Genomic DNA, 23,408 nt, shown 5'->3' with positions numbered 1-23,408 from the left:
ATCCGTTAGAAGCAGAGGGAGGACCAGAGCCTGGGCCCCTATCAGCTCCAATTTCTATCCATTCCATCACACCAGCCTCCTGCCCTTTCTCTAAGGTTTCTTTCCACTAAACAGAAAGTGTGAGTAACATCCCTCTTCCTTACCAAGTCCCAATTGGTAATTCCTCTTTCTTTTTCTTAATTTTTTTTTTATGTGTATTTATTTTTGACAGAGAGAGAGACAGAGCATGAGCAGGGGAGGGGCAGAGAGACAGGGAGACACAGAATCTGAAACAGGCTCCAGGCTCTGAGCTGTCAGCACAGAGCCCAACGCTGGGCTCAAACTCACAGACTGCAAGATCATGACTTGAGCCAAAGTTGGACGCTCAACCGACTGAGCCACCCAGGCGCCCTGATAATTTCTCCTTCTAACTCTTAATAGATGTTATCACCCTTGAAGACAGGTGAAAACAGAGGAAATGATGTCTTTTGGCTAAACAGAGGCAAGTCAACATTTAATAGTTATTTTGAGACACGACCATATGGGCCATTTCCTTGTGTCCAACAAATGATTCAAAGGTTATCGCAAGCATCACGACAGTGAAGCTGATACGAGCTTGGAGAGAGAGTGAGAAATAGGCGGGTAACATTTGGAAAACATATGGTCACATATTCGGAAAACACACCTGCTGTCTTCTCAACAGCTTAGTAAATAAGCACTAATCGCAGGATGTTTAGTGACCCAAATTTCTTTGAAAAGATGGCATGTCTTGATAAGGAAATCTCTGCTGTAAAATGTATGAAGTCAGGTTTTTGTTTTCTTTTTCATTACACAAGTTTCCATCACTTGGAAGATTTAAAGAATACACTAATCCTCATCTTCACTCTAAAGATATAAGCGATTCCAATCATGCTAAGTGTCTTTCAGTTGACTAAAAATAATTATCTAAGTATCAAAGGAAAACTTCCTGGCCACATTTAAGGGCACAAACTGAACTTTTTAAGCAGGCCTGGACCACTGACAAAAGGGGAAAGCGGGATATAAGGCAGCCATTTAGCCATCTCCAAAATTAATAATCCCTAAACTTGTGACACTATGTCACTATGACACTATGTCACTATGACACTAAGACACTATGTCTCCCAACGTTAAATATGTGTTCAAGGAGATTCTTGAGCACTGTGAATTTCCAACACCTTAGCTGGTTTGAGAAAATATTTCTTTTTAAAAAAAATTTTTTTTTTCAATGTTTATTTATTTTTTGGGACAGAGAGAGACAGAGCATGAACGGGGGAGGGGCAGAGAGAGGGAGACACAGAATGGGAAACAGGCTCCAGGCTCCGAGCCATCAACCCAGAGCCTGACGCGGGGCTCGAACTCACAGGCCGCGAGATCGTGACCTGGCTGAAGTCGGACGCTTAACCGACTGCGCCACCCAGGCGCCCGGAGAAAATATTTCTTGAGCAGTGGGCCCTCTACATGCATTACGGCCATGTACTCTGTACTCTGACTTTAAAGCATGTCAGAGAGCTGCTACTTACCCTACTGTCTCTATATACATCGAACACAACTGTAAAAGAGAAAAAATTCAAGGTTAACAATGAACTACTATTTTCATGATCTGAGTCTCCTTTTGAAAATTAAAATGCATATTTTTATTACTCAAGTAGCAGAATTTAAGTGCACTGGGAACTTCATGCTTCTTAGTATCAAAACTTTCAAACATGATAAAGTAGCCTACAATGTTTTATTTGTATCATTTTGTTTTCCTTTTGTCTACCCTCAGCCATAATCTTTTCATACAGTTGATCATTAAATAATGTGGAGGCTAGGGGTGCTGGCTTCCCCAAAACTTAACTATTAACAGCCTACTGGTGACCCAAATCCTTAACAATAACATAAATAGTCGATTAACATGTATTTTGTGTGTGTATGTATGTATGTATATATATATATATATACACATATATACTATATATATATAGTATATATATATATATACATATAATACTGCATTCTTGCAATAAAGAGAAAAAATGCTAGTAAAATCATAAGAAAAATATATTTAGAGCCGTATATTGTATGTATCAGGAAAAAATCTGCATCAAGTGGGCTCATGTAGTTCAAACCTGTGTTATTTAAAGGTCAACTATAGTTAAAATTCAAACACATCATCTCAACAAATTCACCATCATAAACAAATTATACGTACTAGTGAAAAAAACATCACTCACTTAACTCATCTGATGAGGAATGATATCAATATAACTTGTAGTAGAAAAGCATAAAACCAACCTGTGGTTATGGCATGACGAATCTTTTTTAAAATCACATCTGCCATAGAACACAGACTTGGCAAGTGAAAAAATATAAATCAGAGCAGATGCAATTTTAAGATCCATGAAAACTCTCATACACAATGCGCTTTCTTAAAAAACAAGTCACAAATGTTTACTTTGTAACTGGTGCTGTCTGATAATTCAAATAAAAAAATCTAGAAAGGTAATCAGTCAACTAATTCAGTCTGAGTAACAGAAGCATTTTGCTCTCTGTAGACAGCCCTTTAAAATGAATAATATGTACAGAGAGAGAACTACCTCCGTATTAAAAAGTGACTCTGATTAAATCAGGTAAAATCAACACGCAAACCATCAGTAATACCGAAGAGCCATAAAGCAAAATGCTGAAAATACAGTGTTTTGAATCCAGTTTTAAAATATGAGCCACCATGAGGGGCGCCTGGGTGGCTCAGTCGGTTGGGCGTCCGACTGCGGCTCAGGTCATGATTTCACACTCTGTTGAGTTCGAGCCCCACATCGGGCTCTGTGCTGACAGCTCAGAGCCTGGAGCCTGCTTTGGATTCTGTGTCTCCCTCTCTCTCTGCCCCTACCCTGCTCACGCTCTATCAAAAATTGAATAAACGTTGAAAAAAAATTTTTTTTTAAATATGAGCCACCACGAAATAAGGTTCAATAACATCATGTATTTCGTTTCACTGGGTCAATAAAAATACTCACAGTCTTCATCTAAGAATTTGTACTGTATGTGTTTCTTGAAAAAGTCTTGTATGCATCTGCAGATCTCTTCCTTTTGTTTAGAAATATGATCATAGTACTGTGTATAGTCCCTTTGAGAAATACCTGAAAAGAAAAATATTTTATATCCATTATCATATAACATTCTTTTCAAAAACACCAAAATGTGATTTAAACCTCTTTTTGAGAGAAGCATTAAAGTAGACCAGGTGAATAATGCATTATACATGATTCGGCATTTTATATAAATATAAAACTTATCAGTTGTAAAAACTTACCCATTCAAGGAGTTGTATCTAAGCTGCATATCATGCATTCTTACTTTAGAAATAGTATTTTTATTTAGTACAATGGAAAGAACTCAGTCATAAATACGTTCGTAATGTAAAAAATGAAAGAGGCGGTTTTAAACCTCTGCTTCTTTGATTTTTTTCTATCAAACTCTCTACAAATTAGTATTTTCTCCCACTTTTCTTTGGGACACTTAAAATATTCCATAGGTCTTCCGTGTTCATATTGTATTTCATAGAAACTGGCTATTTTTCCTGCTCATACATGCTACCCTGCCTTCACAAGCCTGAGGTTTCAAGCCATGGAAAAGTAAACATTCCTTTCTTCAGAGTTACTTGCTGATTTTATTCCAAATACGCTAAAGGGATTATTGTAAAAACTCTCTCAGTTTGCTCTAGGCCTAGGAAAAAGTTTCCTGCTCTGAAAGAAGGGTTTCCACCCAATTTCTTAATCACATGCCAATATGAATGCCTTCTTTTGCTGGATTTGTACTGCAGTTTTTCCAGGACTATCTAACAATATGATAAATTCAGACACCCCAAGTTACTTTTAGGTAAATTAACAGATATCAACATCACATTCACTACATAAGAGTGCTGATTCGACTCTAAATCACACATTTCTTGGCTGAAGGCAAGTTTCACTTCATGGAAAACATGCAAAGACAAAAAAAAAAAAAAAAGAAATTATCTTCAATACTTAACTTGAATACATCACAGCAAACAAAATAATAATCTGACAGGAAGAAAACGGGTGGTTTTTAGAGTAATGCACTTACTTGTCCACATATTTCCTCTGGTTAGAAAAATAAACACTGCTCCAATAATAGAAATAAAGATCCCAAAACTTGGCTTTTTATGATGCTTAAAATAAGCAGTGTGTTGCTAGTAATACTTAGGAAAGTCCCAAAGAGAAAGCAGGTAATACAAAGACCATCACTTTCATCTCCAGAATCCAGACAGATATAATTAATGGACAAGATTCTTTTTGTGGAAACTGAATATGGCCTCAGGGTCATTATCAATATAGCATTCCAGTGAGTTAGTACCAATTGATTAGAGGTAGCATTGGAAATATACACTGATTTATTACCCTGTCCTAATTACTAGAAATTCACTTTCATCAAAAGCTTGTCTTCTTGGGGTGCCTGACTGGCTCAGTCCGAGAGGCGTGTGACTCTGGACCTTGGGGTCGTACGTTCAAGCCCCAAGTTGGGTGGAGAGATTACTAAAAATAAATAAACTTTAGGGACGCCTGGCTGGCTCAGTTGGTAGAACATGCAACTCTTGATCTCGGGGGTCATGAGTTCAAGCCCCATGTGTAGTGTAGTTTACTTAACACAAAATTTTTTTAAAAATTAAAATAAATAGGGGCGCCTGGGTGGCGCAGTCGGTTAAGCGTCCGACTTCAGCCAGGTCACGATCTCGCGGTCCGGGAGTTCGAGCCCCGCGTCAGGCTCTGGGCTGATGGCTCAGAGCCTGGAGCCTGTTTCCGATTCTGTGTCTCCCTCTCTCTCTGCCCCTCCCCCGTTCATGCTCTGTCTCTCTCTGTCCCAAAAATAAATAAACGTTGAAAAAAATAAATAAATAAATAAAAATTAAAATAAATAAATAAGCTTAAAAAAAAAAAAAAAAGGCTTGTCTTCTTTCAATGGGTAAAAAAAACTTACCAATAAGCTTGTTTTCCTTTACAAAACATCTGAACTCAGCCCCCGGAATTAATTCACACCATTTTCGAAGAACAAGCTGTAGACAAAGGAAAAATGTAACAAAACTATGTAACAAGGGTAATGTTTACTGGTCTAACAGACAATTTTATGTCAAAAGTATATCTTAACAATTGCCATTATCAAATAGTTTGGGGAAAAGAAGGCATCATTTCACTCATATGTGGATTTTAAGACACAAAACAGATGAACACAGGGAGGGAGGCGGGGAAGAGAGAGGGGAAGGCAAACCATACCAGACTCTTAACAACAGAGAACAAACTGAGGGTTGCTGGAGGGGAGGTGTGTGTGTCGGGGAGGAGGGTGGGGAGGGGATGGGCTAAATGGGACATGGGCATTAAGGAGGGCACTAGGGATGAGCACTGGGTGTTGTATGTAGTAAGTGATGAATCACTGAATTCTACACCAAAAACCAGTATCACACTATATGTTAACTAACTAGAGCTTAAATAAAAATTTAAAAAATAATAAAGTAATTACAAGACTTGCATTTTGAAGATAGACCCCCAAATATCATGTGACAACACTTTTCCCTGTGTATCTTTTCATTTATCATAAAATTGTAACATTTACTTAATAAATATGCTGCTCACATTTTTAAAAATGGCATCATAAACCATTCTCATCACGAGACGTAGGGGACAGATCTATTAATTCAGTAAGCGGGGGAAGCACTATTGAAACTGTTTATGACAAAACGCATCTCTGTCACTTACTCATCACTCTGAGAGCTCTGACATGATATACATATCCAAGGATGAAGTCGAACCCTACCATCATTGTGTACAGCTGCCCTGTAATTCGTATGTTCTTCACCCCTTTAAGTATATCAAAAAAATAAAACGATTTCCGAGTCATCTACCTTAGCAATATTGTGTACGATGCTGATAAAATTATTATGATTTATCACTAAAAATCCCTATAACCCTCCCATGATTTTCCCACTACTTTAAAGTAAAACAATTCTACCAATGGCCCAAGTCATAAATGGGTTCTACTACCACAATTATTTAACATGTATAAATTCTCATGTACTATTGAATAGCTACAATTTTATAAATAGGATAGTTGACAAATGCATGCTTCTGACCTTTCTTTGGAAAAGACTAGCCCTGTTCCTGTGAAGTATTAATTCTAACAAGTGGCCAGTGCCTCCAGGCTCCCTTTTCCTGGCACACACTTCGCATACACGTCTTTGCCCTTTAGGACCTAAGAGATGGAACCTGAATTCTTCTAAGCCTCATTCCTGGAATTCCCTCCAGTGGGCCCAGTATTCCCCCTTCCCATGTCCTGTGCTCCCAGTTTCTTGTACCTAACATTCTAGAGTAAGCCCATGCATACCAAGCTGTACTGTGATAATCTGATACAGGTCTCTTTTCCTTCCTAACTAGCAACTTCCCTAAGGGCCAGAAACTGGGTCTTGCTCATCTTATGTCCCCAGTACAAGTGTGTAATAACTAACAGGTGTTTAAGGAATGTTATAAAGTAAAACAGCAAATATATAGGATAAACAGCCACTAAAAATCCTGATATAAAAAAATAGCTACTGAACTGGAAAAATGTTCACACTAAGTGAAAAAAAAAAATGATATGCAAAGTAATGAAGAGAGTGTATATATACACAGATATACACATCTCAAGAAAGGGAAGTTAAATGCCAAAATGCTAATACTGAGGATATGTTCAGGTGGTAAATTCTGCATAATTTCTTATACTTTTAAATTTTTGACAGTAAATTTCTTTTCTTAAAAAAAATCTACATTGTTAAAATATGTCTAAGATTTTAAAATGCACTGATTTCAATTTTCATTATTGTGAGCTCTTGGTCAAGCTTTTTACGTGCCGTATGTTTAAAATAGAAATGAATTGGGGCGCCTGGGTGGCTCAGTCGGTTAAGCGTCCGACTTCGGCTCAGGTCACGATCTCACGGTCCGTGAGTTCGAGCCCCGCGTCGGGCTCTGGGCTGGTGGCTCAGAGCCTGGAGCCTGCTTCCGATTCTGTGTCTCCCTCTCTCTCTGCCCCTCCCCCATTCATGCTCTGTCTCTCTCTGTCTCAAAAATAAAGGTTAAAAAATTAAAAAAAAAAAAAAAGAAATGAATTATTAAATGAAGAACCCCAAACTAAAAAATTACACTGCTCTCATCTATTAAAAGCTGATACTGGGGCAACGGAGTGACTCAGTCAGTTAAGCACCAGATTTCAGCTCAGGTCATGATCTCACAGTCTGCGAGTTCCAGCCCCACATGGGGCTCTGCGCTGTCAGCACAGAGCCTGCTTGGGATTCTCTCTTCTCCCCACCTACTCTCTCTCAAAATACAAAAAAAAAAAAAAAAAAAAAAAAAGCAAAAACTGATACTGCCAAATATAGTGTTTTAGAGCTATAGTAATATTTACTTAAGCAACAAAGAAATAAGCAATTGCTATAAACATTAATTTGGAGAAGAATTTGCATAATGTTTACTAAAATGTTTTGGACAGGTAGCACATATACTATAGTCAGTTAAAAAATTACATGGCGGGGGCGCCTGGGTGGCTCAGACCGTTGAGCATCCGACTTCGGCTCAGGTCATAATCTCGCAGTTCGTGGGTTCGAGCCCCGCGTCAGACTCTGTGCTGACTGCTCAGAGCCTGGAGCCTGCTTCAGATTCTGTGTCTGCCTCTCTCTGTCCCTCCCCTGCTCATGCTCTGTCTGTCTCTGTCTCTCAACAATAAATAAATGTTAAAAAAAAACACAAAAAACCATGAGGGTAAAAGAATTCTCCTCCCACCACCATGCAAGACCATACAGTCCCTCTGTCTTCCTCCTCAGAGGTAATCATTGCTGTCAATTTCTCACATATCTTTACAGAAGTAATCTATGAATACAGGAGCATGGAGTACACGTACGTATCTTTTTAAATATACACAAAAGGAATACACGACTATCCAGGATTCTGCTTACAACTTTTTTCATTTTAATTATTCTAGTATTACTTTCCTGAGCTTTTAAAACTGACTTTTAAATGCTGTGCCTTAACATGATGATAGGATATTCCCAAAAAAACCAATAAAAGCACAAATAGCTGGGGAAATGAATCTTGGGGACAGAAGATGACATCTCAACCAAGATCATGCCTCAGGGCAGACTAGAGAAACGATCTTTGTCACTGTGTTTTCAAGCACCAAGTAATAAGATACAGCAGGTGTTTAATAGATGTTTGTTCAATGAAACAAGAGACTATAATATGTGCACAGAAATAATGTTATAAAAATGTTTAATGATTTGGGAAAATGCTCACACTGTGCTATTAAGCCAAAAAAAAAAACCCTCACTAATGGTACATAAAAAGCTCCATTACAAGTACTAAGAGATCCAGTTCAGTGGCCTAGGTAAACAGTAAATTATTCCACACCATGGCATGATCACAGAAGATACATCAATATATGCTTTAACTGTATCAAGTGATACAGTGAGTCAGTGGACAAGTTTTGAAAGCACATGTGTACAAAAGTGAGCGGAAGCAAACAATGAAGAATTTTTTTAAAAGACCAGTGAACTGATTCTAATTGGTGTCATAAATCCCAAAATGCAAATGGTTTGCAATTATGGAGCAGGCTGGCTACTCTCTTCAACAAATTACAAGCTATCAAAGTTTTCAAAAGTATCACATTTTGACAAGCCAAGTGCAGGAAGAACCAGGAGTGATGATAATAAGCAAGAGCCTATCAGGCATGTAGCTAAAACCTGGAGTCAGGATTTCAAAAAAAAGTATGTTCCAGATTCACTAGTGACAGCTGATGTTGGGATGGGCATGGGTGGGGGGTGTAAAATACCCTCAAACTAGGAAAATACAGAATATAAATTTGGTTTTGCTATGTCTGAATTCTCACTGCTACTTCTAATAACATTTTCACTATCCTTTCATTCTTACTTCTGCATGTAATTTGCAAAATGAATCAACAACACAAAAATAAAAAGGGCCACTGGGCCTAAACAGTAAAATGATGATCACTCTTTTTCTTCATATACCAGGTTAAAAAGCTTACCCAGGTTAAGCTACATGGTGGGTACAAAGCTATTTGTGTTGTTACAAAATATGTACAGGTTAAGCTACATGGTGGGTACAAAGCTATTTGTGTTGTTACAAAATATGTACGTTCTATAGTGTGTGTATATATATATATGTATATATATATATATACACACACACACTTTGTATGCATGTGTGTATATATTTGTATGTATTTTTCACAAATTTAAAAATTCAGTGCTTCTAGATTGCCAGAGAGATTGATCCAAAAAAATTTATTCATTCTGCTTAAGAATAAATAGCAATTTTCAAAACATCTTCATCTAAGATTATCAATTTCATCAAAATTAAAAAAATAAATCCTTACCTCATATTCTATACAAGGATCTGGAGAATCATCAGTACAATGAATAAATCTTTAAGAGAAAAAAAAGGCAATTGAATCTTTTTTATGGTGCCAGTTTATGTACACACATTACTTACATTCAATGTGAGAGTAGGTTTTACTAGAAGCATCCAGAAACAGGAGGCTAATTCAAATCCAATAAACCTTTATTAAGCACTATCGAACATCAGACGTTAGCCGAGGCACTCTGAGATGTTATTTCACTAGTCCTCAAAACAACCGTATAAGCGTTACTTCCATTTTTCGGTCAAAAAAAACAAAGAAACTTAGACCCAGAAAAGACCAAATTTAGTGACCAAGCCAGGACTACAACTCAGATTATCTGAAGATAGATTCCAAATGAAGGCAGGACAGCGCTGAGGTTTTACAATACTCATTGCCTTCTTTTTTATGGCTAAACCATAAGTCTACTTCTCTGTTGACATCAACTCTACCATCTAAAGCCACACAAAGTTATAATCTAACCCTTCCACTGCATGCCATTTAAAAAAATATTTGATAGAACTACTCATTCCTTAAGTAAACTGCTTTCCACTCTAAAAATCCTCCATCTCATGAACAATTTTTCAGGTATTAAATGCCTGTATTAAATACCTCCCTATGCCAAGGACCGGCCAGACACCAGGAATGCTAAAATCACTTAAGTCCCCTGTTCTTTAGGAGGTTAGTCTAATGGGGAACGCCTAAGAAGTAGACAAAGAACTTAAAACACTGAAAGTAAAAATAAAAATACTCTGGCAGCATAAAGGAAAAATGGATTAGCTCTCCATTGTATAGGGAGGAGGGAGGTCAGGAATGCTTCAGTCAGCAGGAAGGGAAGGTCCACATTTAAGGCAGAGGGAAGCATGTGCTAAAGCAGGACGAGAAATGAGAACGGCCATGCAGAATGTGGAGAACTACTGCAGATGGGCCCTGATGGGAGTGCAGAATGCAAGGGGAGAACTGCCAAAAGATGGGCTTAGACCTCGCGCACCGCTGGTGGGCATGCAAGCTGGCACAGCCACTATGGAAAACCGTATGGAAGGTATTCACAAAATTAAAAGTAGAACTACCGTATGATCTAGTAATCCCACTACTGGGTATTTACTCAAAGAAAAACACAACACTAATTCAAAAAGACATTCACGCACCCCTATGTTTATTGCAGCATTACTTACAACAGCCAAGATAAGGAAGCAGCCTAAGTGTTCACAGATAGATGAATGGATAAAGAAGATACGAGGCTTGAGTTAAACAAACAAAAAGCAAAAACAGACTCATATACGAAATAGACTCATAAATACAGAGAACAAGCTGATGGTTGCCAGAGGGGAGGGCAGTAGGGGGACGGGCAAAAAGTGAAGGGGACTGGGAGATCCAGGTTTCCAGTTAGAGAGTAAGTCCCAGGGATAAAAGGCACAACAAAGGGAATCTAGTCAGTGGGACTGTAACAGCGCTGTATGGGGACAGACGGTAGCTACACGTATGGTCAGCAAACCATAAGACACAGACTTGGTAAATCACTGTTTCACACCTGAAACTAATGTAACGTTGTGTCAACTATACTTCAATTAAAAAAAAAAAAAGATGAGGCTGGAGAGAAATTTGGGATAGGGAGGAGCATTCAGATTGTGAAGGCTCTTGTCTCCCTAGGGAGGCTGTGCTTCATTATACAGACAACGGGGTGTACCAAGTTTCTAAACGCAGGAGGGCTTTCACTGTGGCAGCGGTACTGGATAGCCTGTGGGGGGGAGTGGCAAGTAGGGAGGCAGAGAACCAGTTAGAAGGCTCGGTCCAATAGCCCTGGGGAGCGATGAGGGTCTAGCAGGGAAGGAGGAAAGCACGATGTAAAGATATTCAGGAGGCAAAGCCAACATGGCCTGGTGCCCTGGTGGAAGTGAGGGGTGAGGGAGAAAGAGGTCGGGATGACTGAGGTCATCAATGACTGGCTGGCAGGTGATGGGAATGCCATTCACCGAGACCGGAAGAAAAGCAGCTGACGGGTGAGAGAACGATGGAAGGGAACTATGTTTGCATGTGGAGAGCTGGAGACATCCGGGAGAACCGCACAGAGACGTCTAGGAAGCAACTGGAAATTAAGACACTCAAAGAGAAGGAGGAATTGGAGACAATTATCTGGAGGTGATCCCACGGGTGTAAGAGATAAAGCTGAGAAGTAAATGGAAGGGATCACCTCAGGCACATGACAGAACCTTGGAGAATACTAACAAAGAGTGAGCAAAACTTGTGGTGGAGAGACACTGTTATTAAAAAAACAACAACAAACACAAAACAAAACACCAAGCAAACAAAACAGAAAATACTTTTAAAGATCTCTTTAAAAGAAAAAAAAAATCTCTTTTAAGCAATTTAAAGTAAAATTGAGTTTCCAAAGATTTTAGGGGGCACCTGGGCGGCTCAGTAGGTTAAGTGACCGACTTCAGCTCAGGTCATGATCTCACAGTTCGTGAGTTCGAGCCCCGCATTGGGCTCTGTGCTGACAGCTTGGAGCCTGGAGCCTGCTTGGGATTCTGTGTCTGCCTCACCCTCCCTCCCTCTCTCTCTCTCTCTCTCTCTCTCTCTCTCTCTGCCCCTCCCCCACTCACACTCAAGCGCACGCGCGTGCTCTCTCTCTCAAAAATGAACATTAAAAAAAAATTTTTTTTAAACAAAAGCTTTTAAATTTCCCTGAACATTCGAATAGGTTGGAATTCTCTGTAATCATTTGTGACCTATACTCCAAACAGTAACAATTCTAATTTATTTGGCTGGCTGAGGTCCTCAGAAAAAAACTTTTATCCCCACTAACAACTGGGCATCGGTTGATAAAACCTGAATTACAAAGAAAAGTACACTCAATGTGCTTTGTTAAAAAGCAGTGGGTTTTCCCTGTATTCTTGAATGGGCACCAAAGGAAGGATCTTACATTTGCTATCTCATTTAATCCTTTCAAAAGTTCTGTGAGAAAGTGCTATTAATATCCACATTTATCACATGAGGACACCAAGGCTCTGAAAGGTGAGAGATCAAGCTAGTGGTAGGGAGGGTATGAAACCCTCGTCCAGCTGCTGCTGAGGCTCACAGATTTCAGCAAAAAGAAACAAACAAACAAAACCGCAACAAAATACCACAAATACCAGATGCATCTAAATAAAAGTCTTTGACCATCTTTTTTAATAGTCCACAATAGTCCATAATAAACTTTTCTTCATTTCAAAAGATCCCTCACTTTTTCTTCCTAGTTTAACAGTCTAAACATTTTAATTAGTAAAAAATTGCTAATTATTTTATGAATTCTATCATAAAAATTCCTTTTATCCTTAAAACATTTTCCATTTATCCTTAAAACATATATATCTATACACTCTAATTTTACCTTCCAATTTTAAGAATTAAGACATACATAAAAGTACAAAGTATACATGTATTGCTTTTATAAGAAACCAATTCAAGTTTACAAGTTAATAATTTACATTTTGGAACATATACAAATACGGAATCGTCATGTGGTACACCTGAAATATAACGTTATGTCCATTCTATTTCAATAGAAAAAAGTTAGTATTTTGGCTTCCAACTAACCAATCGTTCATTATCATGTTAAAATTGAACTGACTGCCTGTCTTTTCTTAATGTATCTACAACATACAGGGAGATGAAAGGAGAGAGATGACAAAGGACAAAATAACAGGGTATTATCTTAATGGTTCGTGTAGTCACAGAACTAGGACCATCTGTATTTTTGAAATGTGACTTTAATCGTGTGGGTGGCATACTTTTTATATGTCTGGTAACAGAGGATAGTTCTTATTAACATTCTATAAAGAACAAGGTAGATTAAGGTTCTATATCTACCTATTTTTAAAACACTACAGGAAACCCAAAAGGCACAATTCCAAAATCCATATATTCACTGTTGAATATTTTTAATGCTTCAATATTCCTACAAATACTGATTTCACTTGGTTAATCCTCATATTGCTACTTCAAAACAGATACATTTTATTTTTTTAATTTTTATTTTAGAGAGAGAATGAGTGAGCGGGAGAATGGTAGAGGGAGGGGGAAGGAGGGAGAGAGCAAGAGAGCGAGAGAGCGAGAGAGCGAGAGAGCGAGAGAGAGAGAGAGAGAGAGAAAGAGAATCTCAACCAAGTTCCAATCTCCGTGCAGAGCATGACGCGGGGCTCGATCCCATGACCCTGGGATCATGACCCGAGCCCAAATCAAGAGTCAGACACTCAACCCACTGAGTCACCCAGAGGTCCCAAAACAGGTATACGTTTTAAAACATATTTGCATTCTCCCATCTTGGAACATTATTTAAGTGTTGATTGGTTGAGCATTTAATGTTATTTTAAAAACCTGACTAGTTTCAAAAGGTAGAAATGAGAACGTCTGTGGTATGTGGGATTACTGTAGAAGGCTTTTTCATATTAAGATGATTAACCAAATGGTCGGGTACAGACCCTACAAGAGCAGAGAGCAGGGCCAGTCAATAATAACATTTACAGGAGCTCAGCTGAAATACTGCGAAGAACGCTGTGTGTGAATATTTAGATTCCATTTACATTCTGGAGAAGGCAGGTTTAAAAGAGTAAAATGAGTAAGATAATTAACAGTACTAACAACACTGGAATTTTTACAATCCTTCTATGTAAATTAACAAACCTAAAACTTGTTCTACGAGTATCGATTCTTTTTATGAGTGTAAGTAATTCAAACACGTCATTTACATTATCTTTGAGACTTCTGCTTTTAAATTCATACAGCTCTACTTCCTCCTGCCTGTCGTCTAGTTTGGGGGCCTGGTGTGCTGTTTCCTCAAGTATTTCCGTATTTTTGCCGAGAGCACCCATCTGGTGCAGCTCAGTTCTCTGAGGGTCCCCCTGAGGCCTGGGTTGCCGAAGTCTTTCCAGAGCACGTGGTGTTTGCATCTTCTAGGTGCCTCAAGGGTAAAATGATTCGGGGACTGACTTTTACCTTAATGTCTTAGTTTGGGAGAGCTCCAACCAGACAGGTGGTTTGAATTTGTACTCCAAGTTCGTTGTGAGGTAGAGGCCTGAGGTCTCAACACTTTAAAATGCAAAACCCAAAGCGCAAGGAGTTTCAGTTCTGCCTCCTGGTCTCTGTGCCAGTGGATGAATTGTTTTCTAGTTCATCCTTTACTGGAGGTGCAATAGGGTCTCTTTTCCAGAACTTTACTTCATTTTGGCTTAATGCTCGGCCTCCAGTCCCAGTAAGGGATTAAAAGTTATGTCCCTTATCAGTTCTGGTAACCTTCCCTAAAAGGCTTATCTACCTAAGCGTCTGATTCTCCATCCTCTTTCCATTTCTTGCATCTGGGATTGCCGTTTGTTTCTTGTGAATTCAGCTGTGCCTTACATTTTTGTGTCGTAGCTCATATCTTATCTAGCATGTTTAGATACTTGTAACAAAACATTTTTCAAGTTATCTTAGCCTGTTACTTAGGCAGAACCAGAAATTAATGATCAGTTTCTTAAAGTTCTTTTATAACTACAAATAAGAACATTTTGAATCGCATTTGAAGATCTGCCAATCTGACCAGCCTAGCTATATTAGATTAGCACTTAATAGCCATTTTCATATACACTTATGACCAAGTTGGTTTTCAAAAATTTTTTTCCTGGGTGTGGGGAATAAGCTTAAGAATTCCCTGAGCCTGCAGCGATGGGTTAACAAGGCATAAAGAATTAGAAAGCCATAGGGAGTACATACCCAAGTTTGGGTAAACAAGATTACGTAAAGGCAAAGGCCCCCAGTACAGGTAAAGCGGGACAAAGGCCCCTAGTATAGGACAAAAGTATAGGAATAGGGAATCTCAGGATGAAGACATCCATGATGAGGTAAACAAGATTAGGTATTCAGGGTGGTAACACCCCCCCCCCCATTTAGTACAATAGCAGAAAGCTGCTTTCACAGGAAGGAAGGACCAAATTAGGTAAACAGGTAAATAGGGCTATGGACCCCCGCGGGGCGAAGTTTCCCAGGGCGGAGCTAGTTAGCAAAAGAAAGGTGCCTTGCTGACCCTGAGGTAGCAATCTCCGTCTTTCTTGTCCCCTAGGCCAGTTTAAGTAAACAGAGGTGGGGCCTCAAGTCTGCTGTAAACAACCTTCTGCCCAGCGCCAGGATTTTGTTTTGTATTGACCCAAACCCCCTTTCCCTCAGGCCCAGCCAGGAGTTAAAGTTCAGGATTTCCTTGTCTTTGTGCACGTCCATCACTATGTTTGTAAGCCTTCTGATCCTAATAAAAATGGAGCAAGGACCCTTACTCGGGGCTCTTGTCTCCTCTGGGACATTAGCCTCTCTCACATTTTTAATCCTGCCCCCGCTTTCTTGCTGGATCAGAGAGAACTCTAGACCCAGAGTCTACGACACCTGGGTTAGTATTTTATTTTAACTTGGGCAATTTCTTCGATTGAAATTTTCAACAAGGTAACAAGAGAAAGTAGTACTGAACTCCCTGCTTTACAGTCTGGATAGAAAGGAGGCCCCTTTACTGAATTACAATTACAGTTCCTCTAGCTCGCCATTAAAACTCTGAAATAAACACAAATGTTATTAAGGATGAACACTGCATTACCTACAATGGGAATTACAAAATAAAAAGAATTCTCAATATACAAAAATAAAGATTTTACTTTGGGAAAAAGCAACAAAACCTAAAGGTCTATTCTGATGAAAGCTACTATGAAATTATGCCAGTGTATTTTTAATATATGTTGAAATTAGTTAACAAGAAGTTTTCAAAGAAATGTTCTAGAGCCGAATTTGTAAAAAAGAAAGAAGGGGCAACTGGGTGGCTCAGTCAGTTAAGTGTCCAGCATCCGACTTCAGCTCAGGTCATGATCTCACAGTCCATGAGTTCCAGCCCCGAGACGGGCTCTGCGCTGACAGCTCAGAGCCTGGAGCCTGCTTCGGATTCTGTGTCTCGCTCTCTCTCTACCCCTCCCCTGCTCATGCTCGGTCTCTGTCTCAAAAATAAATAAAAACATTAAAAAAAATTTTTTTAAAAGAAAGGAAATAAAAGGTAGGTCCTAGCCCCAAACTGCAGGGACTGTGCTTGGCCAGCACTGATGAGTGGCAGGCAGAGGGCCATCTTTTTTGTCTTTCACTTCTACTCAAGCTACTGCCCACATCATTCCCTCGACTTAAACAAGGTTCCATTTTCTATCGGCCAAGAGGTCTTAGTGTAACAGGCTTATTCATCATGCCCTAAACATCATGTCCTAAACATGTCTTAAGATTGACATACTTTTTTTCTGTTAACTTCCTAACTGTGCTCAGCAAGTTTTTATTATGCTATTCCAAATATTTCACACATCAAAAGAGAATACGATACGTTTAATGATAAGGATGCAGGTGAGTGGAAGAGCGGGAGCACAATCAGGAAAATATGGATGTATTCTATCTGGTTTACAGAAGATGATGCAGAATGTGTCCCACGCCTCATTACAAGGAAAGGAGAGAGGAAGAGAAAGGCTACAATGTACCTGCACTCTGTTGAGCTGTGCTACGATTAAGAAATACACTGTACAAGAAAGAGCTAGAGGGAGATGAAAACAGAATACACCAGTGGAAAACATATAAGTTGAAGATGAATCCTATTTGCTGGGGGTAAGGGGTGAGACTCTGGCATCGGAGGTACAGATTTACAAGATCACCTACTGACATGGGATGGTCTCTAATTTGTGCCCATCACATGGCAGGTGGGGGGAAGGAGAATCATGGTGTTGGTAAACTTTGAGAGTATCACCTGTATGAATTTACCGTGGGTAACTTAGTATAGCCTAAGTCCACTGACTGAGATCGCAATTTCAGCATTTTTATTAAGTAATGAGAAAACATCATCACTAAAGTTTTCTCAAGTGGCAGTAACCACAATCATTAATGCTTTAAAGTGGCATGCCATCCTAGATGTTTTACTAGGGCACAATTCTCGTTGGTAAGTGTTTTAAAAAACTTGAAAGCTGACATTATACCTCAGAGGAAACAATTATTAAGTATAAGAAAAAGTATAAATCATGGGCAGTAAAAAAAAAAAAAAAAAAAAAAAGAGAGAGAAAAGAAAACTGTAAAGCCAGGCGACATGCAGTATCAAAGTTGTGGTGTTGTAGACTTTACTGCTTGTGAGGAACCAAGTTAGGAGCACTGGGGCACAGACTCCATTTCAGATTTCACCCGTGGTAGAAAAGGAAAGATAAAAATAAAACGATACTGAACAAAGGATCATTGGGTGTGTTCATTCAAATTTTCATAGAGGGGCGCCTGGGTGACTCAGTCGGTTAAGCGGCCGACTTTGGCTCAGGTCATGATCTCGTGGTCCGTGAGTTCGAGCCCCGTGTCGGTCTCTGTGCTGACAGCTCAGAGCCTGGAGCCTGTTTCAGATTCTGTGTCTCCCTCTCTCTGACCCTCCCCCGTTCATGCTCTGTCTCTCTCTGTCTCAAGAATAAATAAACGTAAAAAAAAAAAAAAAAAAAAAATTAAAAAAAATTTTTTTCATAGAATGTTTCTTCAAAAAGATAAAATATGCTATCTAAAATTAATATCTATAGCAGAAAAGTGTCAACTAATTAAATGGGTCTTAAAAGTTACAAGGCACAGGGGCACCTGTGTGGCTTAGTCAGCTGAGCGTCCAACTTCGACTCAGGTCACAACTTCACAGCTTGTTGAGTTCAAGCCCAGCATCGGGCTCTGTGCTGACAGCTTAGAGAGTGGAGCCTGCTTCGGATTCTGTGTCTCCCTCTCTCTCTCTGCCCCTTCCCTACTCAAGCTCTGTGTCTCTCTCCTTCAAAACATAAACATTAAAAAAAAAAAATTTTTTTTAATCATAAAGGTCTAACACACGCAAAATTTTACTCCTGAGACTATTTGCTGAATTTTATGTTTAATAACCAGTTTTGTAATAATCTTAAGAATGCATACAAACTGGGGAGCCTGGGTGGCCCAGTTGGCTGAGCGTCCGACTTCGACTCAGGTCATGATCTCACAGTTCGTGGGTTCGAGCCCCACGTCAGGCTCTGTGCTGACAGCTCAGAGCCTGGAGCCTGCTTCGGACTCTGTCTCCCTCTCTCTCTGTCCCTCCCCTACTTGTGCTCTCTCTCTCTCTCTCAAAAATAAACATTAAAAAAAAAAATGCATACAAATTATGTCGAGCATAGCAGTTAAATTACTAAGCCAAGTGAAATTTCCTGACCTCTAGTCAAACCTATCTCGTAAGTGGCAAGTCCCTCAGACAAACACTTAATGGATTAATTTTTTTATTTGCTCAGCCCTTTCTTCTAAATGCCAATTGAATAGCGAATATTATTTTCTTGCCTTGGCCTACTGAAGTGCCACTTAATCAAGAAAATAATTACTGAAAGCAGCCATGATATTCGACAAGTCTAACCACATAAAATGTTTACATCTGGGCCAATAACTTGCTCAATGAGTACAGTGCAGACACACTGCGTTCAATGTGTCATAATTCAACTTCCACTTTTTAAAGCTTCCTGTGTACCATAACCAGTTGAGGAACGGGAAAAAGAGGAGTATTTAATATTCTGTCTTGGATTACAGCTGTGGCCGACAGTGCTGGTCTCCCGCTAGCTCTTTCCAACCCTCCCGAATGCCAGGGATGCACGTGCCGGTTAATCTCAGGGGTCCTCAAGGTGTGGACCTGCCCAAGCATCATCAGGATAACCTGGGAATATTTTAGAAATTGTATTATTCTTGCACCCGGCTCCCAGCCTACTGAACCGAAACTCGGGGAGGGGACTAGCAACCCAATCTCTGTTTCACCGAACCCATCAGGTGATTCTGACGCGTGCTCACGTGTAACAGCCCCGGTCCAAACCAGTCACGGCATTTCTGTTCCCTGACCATCACTGGGTTAGGCTGGTCACACTGTGCGACCAATGAGTGTGACAGGAAGTCTCCTGGAGAGCTTCCAGAATGCTCTACTTGCTCACACACGGAGAAGAGTGAGAGGAAACACACCACCCCTTCTATTTCTGGTGCAGATACTGTCAGGTCTTCATGTGATGTTCAGAACCGCAGCAGCAATCACGTAACCATCGGGTGATAATCCCAGATACCAAGCCAGCGAGCCAAGGATGAGAGTGCATAAACACTGAAAGAGCCGGGGTCCCTGGAAACCTCGAGGACCTGCTCAACCAAGCCCAGAAACACCCAAGCTCCAGAGTCCTTGTTAAATAATATATTTTTTAAAACTCTGCATGTGTCAAGTGCTTTGAGTTGGCCCTCTGTTAACTGTAATGTCTTTGTTTCTTTTTTTGAGGCAAGCCCCAAAATAGTATAAACAACATAATGTCACTTTCATAATATTATATAATCTTATACATATCACAGATTATATAATACCCCATAATGCCTTATTATGGTCTATGCTTATATTTATTATTATTTATAATATTCCTTATTATTTAGTAATTAAATTCTTATAAAATTAAGTTCTTTACAATATTTTACTATATTTTAATTTGAAGCATTGCTAGGGGGAGGCATTTATAACCTTACTATAACCTAACCTTACTGTAAAATACTGTAAACATTTAGCATGACGTTGACTGAGATCATATTCTGGTTTGGGCTCTAGTAACTAACTTGTGCAAACAAATTACTAAACAGATTTAGGCCAATTTTCTAGCCAACAGAAGGAAGAGATTAAACCACTAATACAATTCTGTCTACTTTAAAAAATTAGACTCCTAATTTAATCTTTAAGGGGTCCTGAAAGGTCTAATATGACACAAGTTCATTTTTTGGTGGAGATCCTGTCAATAAAGATTTCTGCGCAGTGACAAGACTTACTGGCATGCAGCTTACTACCGACAAACGTTTCCAGAAATGGGTGATGACTCAGAGCCACCCAGATGAAAGGCTGCAGGCTCCGTGCTTGGGGTTTGCTCCTGCCGACTCTCAATTATTTAGACTAAGAGAAGGCTGGTATTCTTCGGGTAAACGCTCTTAATCCGGGGCCTCAAATTCACTTGCTGACTTTACTTCCCCCTCATGCAAAAATCAAAGAGTAGAGAATACAAAACAACTGACGGGTATTTCCATCTTTTACTGGAGTCCCGGTTACATTCATGCACAAGGAGAGAGAGAGGTGAGCTGGGAAGAAGCAGCAGTTCACCAAACTGCAAAGGTGATGTAAAACACCACTAGCCACAGAGAATTAAAAGTGACTTATAGTTATTTTTGGAAAGGAAAAGATGTCCTCATACTCTCAATGCAACTAGTATTAGAGATACATGAAAGCCTGTATCTGAAGAACTAACAGGTACAGAGCATTTTTTAATGTAATGTATTTTAAGACCTCTTTACTTAAAGCATTAGATATCAAAAAGCTTTGGGGCGCCTGGGTAGCGCAGTCGGTTAAGCGTCCGACTTCAGCCAGGTCACGATCTCGCGGTCCGTGAGTTCGAGCCCCGCGTCGGGCTCCGGGCTGATGGCTCGGAGCCTGGAGCCTGCTTCCGATTCTGTGTCTCCCTCTCTCTCTGCCCCTCCCCCGTTCACGCTCTGTTTCTCTCTGTCCCCAAATAAAAACGTTGAAAAAAAAAAAAAAAAAAAAGCTTTATAACAGGGGTGCCTGGGTGGCTCAGCTGGTTAAGCATCCGACTTAATTTTTTTTAAGTTTTTATTTTATGTTTTGAGAGACAGAGCACGAGCAGGGGAGGGGCAGACAGCAAGGAAGGGGTAGAGAGAGAGGGAGGGGCAGAAAGAGAGGGAGACCTAGAATCTTAAGCAGGCTGCAGGCTCTGAGCTGTCAGCACAGAGCCTGATGCGGGGATCGAACCCACAAACATGGGATCATGACCTGAGCCGAAGTCGGATACTTAACGGATTGAGACACTCAGGTACCCTGCGTCTGACTCTTGATCTCAGCTCAGGTCTTGATCTCAGGGTCATGACTGCAAGCCCTGCATTAGGCTCCACGCTGGGCATGAAACCTACTTAAAAAAAAAAAAAAGGCTTTATAGTGGACAAAGTAGATAGCCATCACTTCCTCTAACCAGAGGGTCTCTCCTGGAATGGAAATGCCACTGCATTATTACTAAAACAAGGGCCACCAAACACCTAGTAATATCTGTGCCAACATGATCATAAAAGGTGGACAATGAAATATCAAAACAATACGAAGCTTTCTTCTGTAGATGAACCAAAAATATCAATACAGGTAAAACCCCTTTGTAATAACATTACAACATAACCACACTCATTTATTATTACTGAATTTCATTTCTTTGATTACTGTAATACTAAAGTCAATGCCTGAGGTACCAAACTCAGATATAAAAGGGTAGATACACAACCGACATGCAATGAATTTATTGTTTGGTGCCAGGCTCCTCAAAAAAAGATCTGAGGCTGAAATGGGGTGAATGGGCAGGGTGAACTACATGGACAGATGGGCAATAAGTGGCAAGTGCGCACCCCGTGTTTGCACCCCTGCTCACCTGCTTAGTTGCTGGATTTTGTGAGACACTTCACTTGAGAGGTCAGTTTAAGTATTAGTTTAAGTGAATTGACTGGTTTAAGATGGGAGGGATGGAAGGGGCGCCTGGGCGGCTCAGTCAGTGAAGCGACTGACTTTGGCTCAGGTCATGATCTCACAGCTCATGGGTTCGTGCCCCACATCGGGCTCTGTGCTGACAGCTCAGAGCCTGGAGCTTGCTTCAGACTCTGTCTCCTCTCTCTGCCGCTCCCCTGCTTGTGAGCAGTCTGTGTGTGTGTGTGTGTGTGTGTGTGTGTGTGTGTGTTTGTGTGTGTGTGTGTGTCTCTCTGTCTCTGTCTCTCTCTCTCTCTCTCTCTCTCCCCCCCACCCCAATATAAATAAACATTAAAAAAAAAAGAAAAAAGAAAAAAGAAAAAAAAAGATGGGTAGGATGGGAAATCTAGAAGAATACCTGCTATTTGGTGACAGAACAAGAGTATAAAGAGCTCACCGACAGGTCAACAGTGCAGGTGCATTACCTGCCTATGATAAAGACAGCACAGGGTCAAGTTCTTTAGTTACAGAATTAACTGGCAAAGAAAGGAAAACAGCAATTCCACTTCCAGAAATTTATTCTAAAAAAAAAAAAATTAGGAACATGCACAAAAATTTAGCACAGGGATATTCATGGCAGGACTGTATAAAAATAGAGGGCTGATCAAACAAATTATGCCATAGCTATCCCGTGGAATACCATTAAGGTAATTTTAAACCATGATATACACAAGTATTTAATGACACATTAAGATGTTAATTATACACTGCAGTCTACTAAGCAGTGTGAACTACATGATCCCATTTCTGTCTTTAAAAAAAAAATCAGAATATGGTTAGGGACAGGCATATCTTTATTAGACGTATGCAAAGAAAGAATTCTGGAAGTATATAAAACCAACTGTGGGGAGATCATGGGTGCTTACTTTCCTTTGTTTAGCTCGAATCCCTAATTTTGTTTTTCTATGATGAGCATATATTGGTTTTTCAATAAAAAAATTATCAAAATACTTAATAAGCAGATATAAAGAAAGCCCTTGATATTTAGGAATATTCATTGTGGAGCATTTACTATCAAAGGAAAAGGAAGGTTTGCTTTAATAGGTCTGTTCTATGGAACTGCTGTTTTTAACAGTACTAGAAGTAATGGCATTTCGCCTTCAGAAAACTTCTCACAAGTACTGAACCTACTGACATGGGAGATCAAGAGACATACTTACGGCTGAGTGAAGTCACGAGTGATGAAATCAGAGCTCTTGAACAACAGAAAGATGTCGCTGAGGGTTTTACATTTCAGAGAACTGTTCATTGCTATCCAGTACGCATCCTAAATGACAAAGCACATGCTACTTAGGGTACATTCCAAGTTAGTTGTTATGAATGAAGCTCAGGCCTATACACAGAATCAACAATGCACATCACGTTTAAAGAAAAAGTTGAGGTAAGACATTTTAGCTGTACTGTCCAA

General features: G+C 39.7%; 1 protein-coding gene across 6 annotated transcripts in view; it reads right to left on the bottom strand.

The window, feature by feature from the left end:
• Positions 1 to 23,408, bottom strand: part of CDC123 (cell division cycle 123) — a 60,618-nt gene that overhangs the window by 11,211 nt on the left and 25,999 nt on the right. For all 6 annotated transcript variants that reach the window (XM_047865693.1, XM_047865696.1, XM_047865694.1 and 3 more), the window contains 5 exons: positions 23,161 to 23,267; positions 9,409 to 9,457; positions 4,975 to 5,050; positions 2,997 to 3,119; positions 1,521 to 1,549 (listed from right to left, as the gene is read on the bottom strand). In XM_047865693.1, coding sequence (XP_047721649.1) covers positions 1,521 to 1,549; positions 2,997 to 3,119; positions 4,975 to 5,050; positions 9,409 to 9,457; positions 23,161 to 23,267 — 384 coding nt within the window. The remainder of the gene's footprint in view (positions 1 to 1,520; positions 1,550 to 2,996; positions 3,120 to 4,974; positions 5,051 to 9,408; positions 9,458 to 23,160; positions 23,268 to 23,408) is intronic.

The sequence above is a fragment of the Prionailurus viverrinus genome, chromosome B4, assembly GCF_022837055.1.
Source record: "Prionailurus viverrinus isolate Anna chromosome B4, UM_Priviv_1.0, whole genome shotgun sequence".
Taxonomy (NCBI): domain Eukaryota; kingdom Metazoa; phylum Chordata; class Mammalia; order Carnivora; family Felidae; genus Prionailurus; species Prionailurus viverrinus.
The sequence above is the reverse complement of the archived record's forward strand: the minus strand, read 5'-3'. Positions and strand labels throughout refer to the sequence as shown.